The 6,440-nt window shown below is 35.2% G+C and overlaps 1 protein-coding gene across 1 annotated transcript; it reads left to right on the forward strand.

The window, feature by feature from the left end:
* Positions 1-2,455: 2,455 nt before the first annotated feature.
* Smp_203610 (uncharacterized protein) lies at positions 2,456-2,924 on the forward strand (the record flags this gene model as incomplete). Its single annotated transcript, XM_018789260.1, has 2 exons — positions 2,456-2,701; positions 2,796-2,924. The coding sequence occupies 2 exons, from the start codon at positions 2,456-2,458 to the stop codon at positions 2,922-2,924; spliced, it is 375 nt and encodes a 124-aa protein (XP_018654721.1).
* Between the last annotated feature and the right edge of the window lie 3,516 nt (positions 2,925-6,440).

Raw genomic sequence — 6,440 nt, forward strand, 5'->3', positions numbered from 1 at the left:
TCGTCAATAAATTATAGTCTCACCGAGGACTCTTACAAGCTGTGATATCATTCCGTATGCTTTTTCACGAGCAACATTTAGGCTTTCGGGAGCTTCTTACATGAACTTCTTTTGTAGTAGTTCTGAGTCTATACCCTCGATTAAGAACTATCTTCTCAAGTTTCGTTCTTGAATAATCTGCGAATTCTGTCGCCAGTTCTTAAAGACGTTCAATGAATGCAGCTGACTTTCCCCTTCATTTTGCTGAGCATGATGAAACTTTCTTTTAATAAACCAGGATGCCTTAAAGACCCGAATACTGATCGCATTTCAGTAAAAAGACTATTGATTTCCCTTGTCAATAAAAGCTCAATATTAGATAGTCTTAGCCCCTTCAACGCTTCTTTAGAAAAGAGGGTGCCTAGTACGCAAGTATGTGGGTTGCTGGCAAAGTTCACCAAGTATTGTCGACATTCCAGTTCCCATACAAAAAACGACCTTCCCGTAAGTTATTTTCCAGGCAGTTGAGATTGTGGTTCAGCTGACTATTTATCTTTTAGCACCGATATTATTTCACATAGTTTTGTTCTACAGCACCAGTCTTTCGCTTCGGTGTTACATTCGGATTTTACGTTTGAACCCGTTTCTTTTGTTCTAGACGTACTGAAATTATGTGTTATTGCAAGTTTGGGTATGGAAGCCGAATGTTACATAAGTCGGAAAAAAATTATTCGCTGAAAAATTTCCATAATATTAAAACAGATATACGGACGAAGAATATTCTTTTCAATAATTTCTCTCCAGGTTCTTCAATTATATATCCAAATCAATAATCCATAAAATTTTCCGGGTTTAAGGCAGAGTACACCATGTTACATGTCCTTAGGTTTAGCAAATAATTATATAAGGTTTATCCAAGCGTTTTCAGCACCTCTTTATAACTTGCTAGCAAAGGATGTTAATTTCGAATGGACTGATAAGTGCCAACAATCTTTCGGTTGGTTAAAAGAGTTGCTTCGTTCGACGCCGATTTCAGCACATCCAAACTGTTCTCCCAGTGCTATCTGTTTCATCTCAAACACCAATGCAAGTGACTAAGCTATCGGTTGTGTATTATCACATGTTTCTTACATTCAAATAGAGACACTAACTTGGGAAACATATTTCTCAAATAATTATATCAAGTGTTAGGAATTTGCGAAACGCGAACAACTGTCCACCATCCAGAAGGCGACGGGCTTATCGAGCGGACCGATCAGATTCTCAAAACGCTACTAAAAGCGTTTGTTAGTCAGGAAGATGCTAGATCGTGGGATCTAGCTATAAACAAGTGTTTACTGGCATATCGCAGTAGTGTCCACACGTCTACTGGAAATACACTTCATCTACTATGGACAGCAAGAGATATAAGGCTTTCAGAGGAGTTGCTAACACCCACAATGCACCAAGACCCTTTATTAATATCAGACATGGTCGTGTAACTTCTAGGGGATATATTGAGGTATCATAAATACAGTTTGGCGTGGCACAAAAGCACCCAAAAGAGTATTATGATAGGAAGTCTCATGAAATACCTTCACAACCAGAAAAAGTATGGTTAAATACAGGAAACCCACCAGCAGGGGTAGTTACTAAAACTACACAGAGAATGAACAGGCCCTTATATGAAGTAACTAGTAACAAAATCTACACTTAAGACCGGCGTATGACTATATATAATATACGGTTAACCAAGGTTTACATCTTAAAATTGATTTACGATTATATCCTGTGCAATTTGTTACAAGCCTCATAACGAGGAAGCGAAATTAACTTGTATCCTGTTTTAATTTCATATCATGTTTTGTGTTCCGAGACGGTTTTTTTAGTTTGGCGTTCCCGTTCATATATTACCACACGTCTTTGGGATTGTTCTTTTTTACTTCAAAAGTTTTTTTCTGTAGAGATTATTATTGAAGATAACGCTTAAAGGAGAGGGGAGCAATAACATTGGCAACACGGTAAAATAAAAACGACTTTTCATTTGAAATTATTGATTGGCTAGTTGGGTCAATATTATTGATTAGGCAGTTGCAGTTAGATAGAGCTAATTCAGCTGAGAGTATACACACATCTCGTCGGAGGATTTACTCCAACGGCAATCCCAACCAACTGACCGATTCGCTGATTATAGTTCTGAACCCGAGTAACTCATACATAATGAGTTGTTATTCATATTAAAACTTTATCAATTCTAGTTGTGTCATTTGTTTTAATTCACTGCACAACTAAATGCTTGATGACGGTCCACACACATCACTTGGTTTACCTACGGTCAGCTATACTAATGAATACAAATGTATATTTGCTACGGTGGTGGGCAAAATAACTTTTAATAAATACCTCTCAGTCACAACTATCTGAATATAGACGAGACTTAATATTAAATATTTCATTATCTTAGTCCAATAAACATAGGATGTATATTGTTTTGCAGATGTCAAACGTGATACGGTATGAAATGTCTTTAATTATTAAAGCTCTTGGCACTCCTGGTATAAAAGCTGCTCTCAAAAGGCATCTCAAAAGTATGCTCGAAAATGGTGCCCATCTATTCAACGTCGAGAATCTTGGCTTGCGACGCCTTCCCAATGTATTTCATGTCCAAGGAGAAAGGCAATATGAAGGGCATTACTTCCTTATTAATTTCAATGCGCCACATGATTCACTTAATCAGATAAGGGTAAGTGATGTCAAGTTTTTTACTCATCGGTTTGTATTTTAGAAAATGGCGAGGAAAGACTCAGATATCATCAAGTGTTTCGCTGCTCTTAAAGATGATGGATGGGTCCCACCATGTTCATTGCCAAATGCAAATGATTGCGAATTTGGCGAAATCAGAAATCCAAATTACGAAAAGACGGCTAGACGAAGACATGGTTACCGAATGTATTAAAGGGAAGTAACTATCAAGTATATAATAGACGAAAGTTTGCAAACTAATGTTTTTTCGAGGAGTATCTATGTATGGGATAAGTGCCCTAGCAAGCATTCAATGGTTGAACTGTATTTTAACGACTTTGTACAGCATTTCCCCCTTAACGTACTACTTTGCGGGATACACTTGTTTTTAGGTTACTATATATTTTGTCAAGAACCACTAAACCTAGCACGAATAGCGCGTTGTTAATCAGGTATGCGATGACATCTCTCAACCATCTAAGTCAATGGACATCCACAACGTTGTGAAGAACTATCTCGTTTGACCTATTTCAATGTTAAGTTTTCATATTACTCGAGTCTCTTTACGACGGCAGATACTTTAATTCAGTTTAAATTCCCAGAGCACTCTGTGATGCACGACGAACATTCATTTGGATACTATTGATGAGTTTTAGAAATACAACATATTCCTAAAGTTTTACAGTTACCGGATACTCATGGAGATGTGTATCATTCTTAAGATAGACCTCTAATAACCCCATATTTTCATGGGGAGCTCGTGATGTTAGTTACCTTCGAGCCTAGGGTTATTATCGTTTAATCTTTTCTTTAGCTGGCCTGCCAAGTAAATTGGGCTACAAACAAAAAATATTTCAGGTGATACAGCTCGGCCAAATCGCCTGTATATAAAACCTAGAAACACATTAGGGTACCAGCTCCTATTGGCGATAAAACATCGCGATATTTCTTAATCAGCTATAGATAGTAAGTGATATTCACTTGGGATAACAGTAAAGGTGAGAAGATAAATGCGATGCTAGAACCCACCCCAAGGTAAAATTCTGATCAATAAAAACGATTTACATTATTTTAGCTGTATTCACATTATGCCACTTTGTTTCACAAAAATCTCCAAGTGTAGACAAGCCAAGAGCCTTTCCTTGTAATGTCTGAGACGTTGCACCAACAATCTGGAAAGAACAGCATAAAAATAGATAAATTACTACGAGTTATGCAGGTTTATAAAAATCAATGCTTCCTTAATATACAGTCTATATTATATGGTTCTTTGTATGCACATTTTGAGATCGCCTAAATTTACAATGAGTGAAAGTCTATATTTAAAAATTAAGTAGACTAATTCCGTTTTCTTTTTTGTAACACTAAATAAATAGATATTATGAAACAAAACATGAAAAAGTCTAGAAAAGAGGGGAGGCCAAAAACAAAGAAGGATTTACACCTGTATTTAATTTGACTATCTCCACACTAGTTTTAAATTGTTTTGGCACTGGCTGTTCTTACTATTAGTTCTATTTTGGAAAAGTTCGTATATATAAAATTCGAGCCATAGATTATTGTCGGAATGGTTTTACACTCTCTAATTGTATAACTTAGCTTGTTCACTTGTAACTGAAGTCATGAGAAAATATGCGACTTAATGTATAAATACTAAATTTAGGATAATCGAGTCATGGTATATTATTGATCCATCGAACAAGTCACTCAACATACTCCGGTATTGTCGACAGAGTGTAAAGTGTTGATGTTGAAGTTGTTCTGTTATGCGTTAGAACTAATGTAAGAAAAGTATGGACACATACTCTTGATGTTGAACTTCACACTAAACTGGCTTATGAATGGATCATTATAAACTTTTGTAACAAGTATTTGATCACAGATGTCTTAGAGATATTGCTCGCATCTTCTGGGATCACCGGGAAAGTAATAGTGAGGTTAGACACAGGGTACTAGGGAATGATGGTAAATCAGTTGATGAAGTTATAAATCTTCATCGACTGAGATGGTTGGGCCAGGTGTTATGTATGCCTTTAAATTGTGAGATTAAAATTACTTTATATCTTTCACTCTACGAACTAATTCTTTCTTCCTGTACTATATTCTTATACACAATCTTTCTTTTATATATCACTACTTTTGAAGCAACTACTTCTATGAATATGGTGTTCATCTTGTTGTGCTAATGAGGTATGGCAAGTCGGACCGATGCATAGATGTGCCTGGTCCTACGTTGTAGCTGACTGACTGAAACTCTTGTTTCTCACTAAATCCCTTCAAATGAACTCAGTGTATTTAGTTTTAAAATCGCTCTATAGCTTGAAGCTATGTTGACTATGATCTATCTCCCCATACCATCACTACTAAAATATAATGAAATATAACTATTTACAAACCTCAACAACCACATAATCACCAGGCTTGAAGGACATATGCGAACAATCTTGATTTACAGTAGTTGCTGTTAGTGTAACCTCTCGGTCGAAAATTACCTTCGTGTTATAATCATTACGTCCAAACACTTGTGTTGGTGAACGACGACTAGGCTAAGATTAATAAAGCGTAATATTTTAAGAAACTTTAAAAATTCTTTATATTTTATGCAATTAACACTCTATGATGGTTGCTAAAAAATGCAACAGTCAGTGGCATTTGTCTCTACTGCAAGGAATAATTACTGAAAAGCGTTAATATTAATTTTGAAGCAACTTTTTTAGATTCATTTGTGATGTATTTCCAAAGCAAGATCAAATACAAATAGTAGTGCTACTCAATGACTGGTAAAATAAGTACGTTTTAGCATAGTTAAGTGGATGAAATTCTTGTCGGAGTTGTTTCGAAAAACAATGCTATTAGTATTTCGAATGATCATTTAATACTAATTAGTAGTCACATCACACTGTGAACACCGTTTATAATCAATGATAATTTACCTCTCTTATTACTGGTTTTTCGTATTAAGCATTATTTTGGTACACCACTTTTACATAGCTTATTCAAGATTATGTAAATGTTATATACAGTGGTATTTACTTAAATGATTAGTTTTTCTTGAGAGAAAAAGGTTCCCTTCAATCTTTTCTCTTGTTGTGTTTAGTTCATCTATAACTAACATATGTAATCAGTTATAAGTTCCAGATATCCTTCTGTGTTTCTATTAGAAAAGTTTTACGAAGTTATGTAGTGGAGTATGTGAAAATGCAACACTATAACATCTGGTAGGGATCGATTTGGGATATTATTCAGAATAACGAAATAAAGACATGTTAAGGTAGTGAGGCCTTTTCAGTCTCGTTCACTTTATAGGGATAAGTCAAGATATGAATTCTTTCTTTCTAAAACTTCATAGTCTTGAACCATTTTATTTATTTAAATAAAAATGACTAAGTAATCCCTTTTTTCCAGAAGATTTTACAAAGTACATCACTCAAGTACGATGTTTCATAAGACTTGTTGAATTGATAGGTCAAAAATCTTTGTTTTATCAACACTGGTGATCGGATTTGAAAATATGAAGATAGTCTGAAGTCCAAGTTCAAGTTTAAGAAATGTGCCATGTGAGTATTTTTTCAGCCTAGAGAATATTTAGTCCAATCACTCAATGCCTGATAAGTTGGAATTTTTTAAGGGGGAGTCAATTGTATTGTTAAATAATCAATCAATTCAAAGAGGCTTCAAGGATCACTAATCATTCGGAAACAAGCAGTAGCTTCATCATAACAAGAACTATTCACGCGATA

Source organism: Schistosoma mansoni, chromosome W, assembly GCF_000237925.1.
Source record: "Schistosoma mansoni strain Puerto Rico chromosome W, complete genome".
In the NCBI taxonomy this organism is placed as follows: domain Eukaryota; kingdom Metazoa; phylum Platyhelminthes; class Trematoda; order Strigeidida; family Schistosomatidae; genus Schistosoma; species Schistosoma mansoni.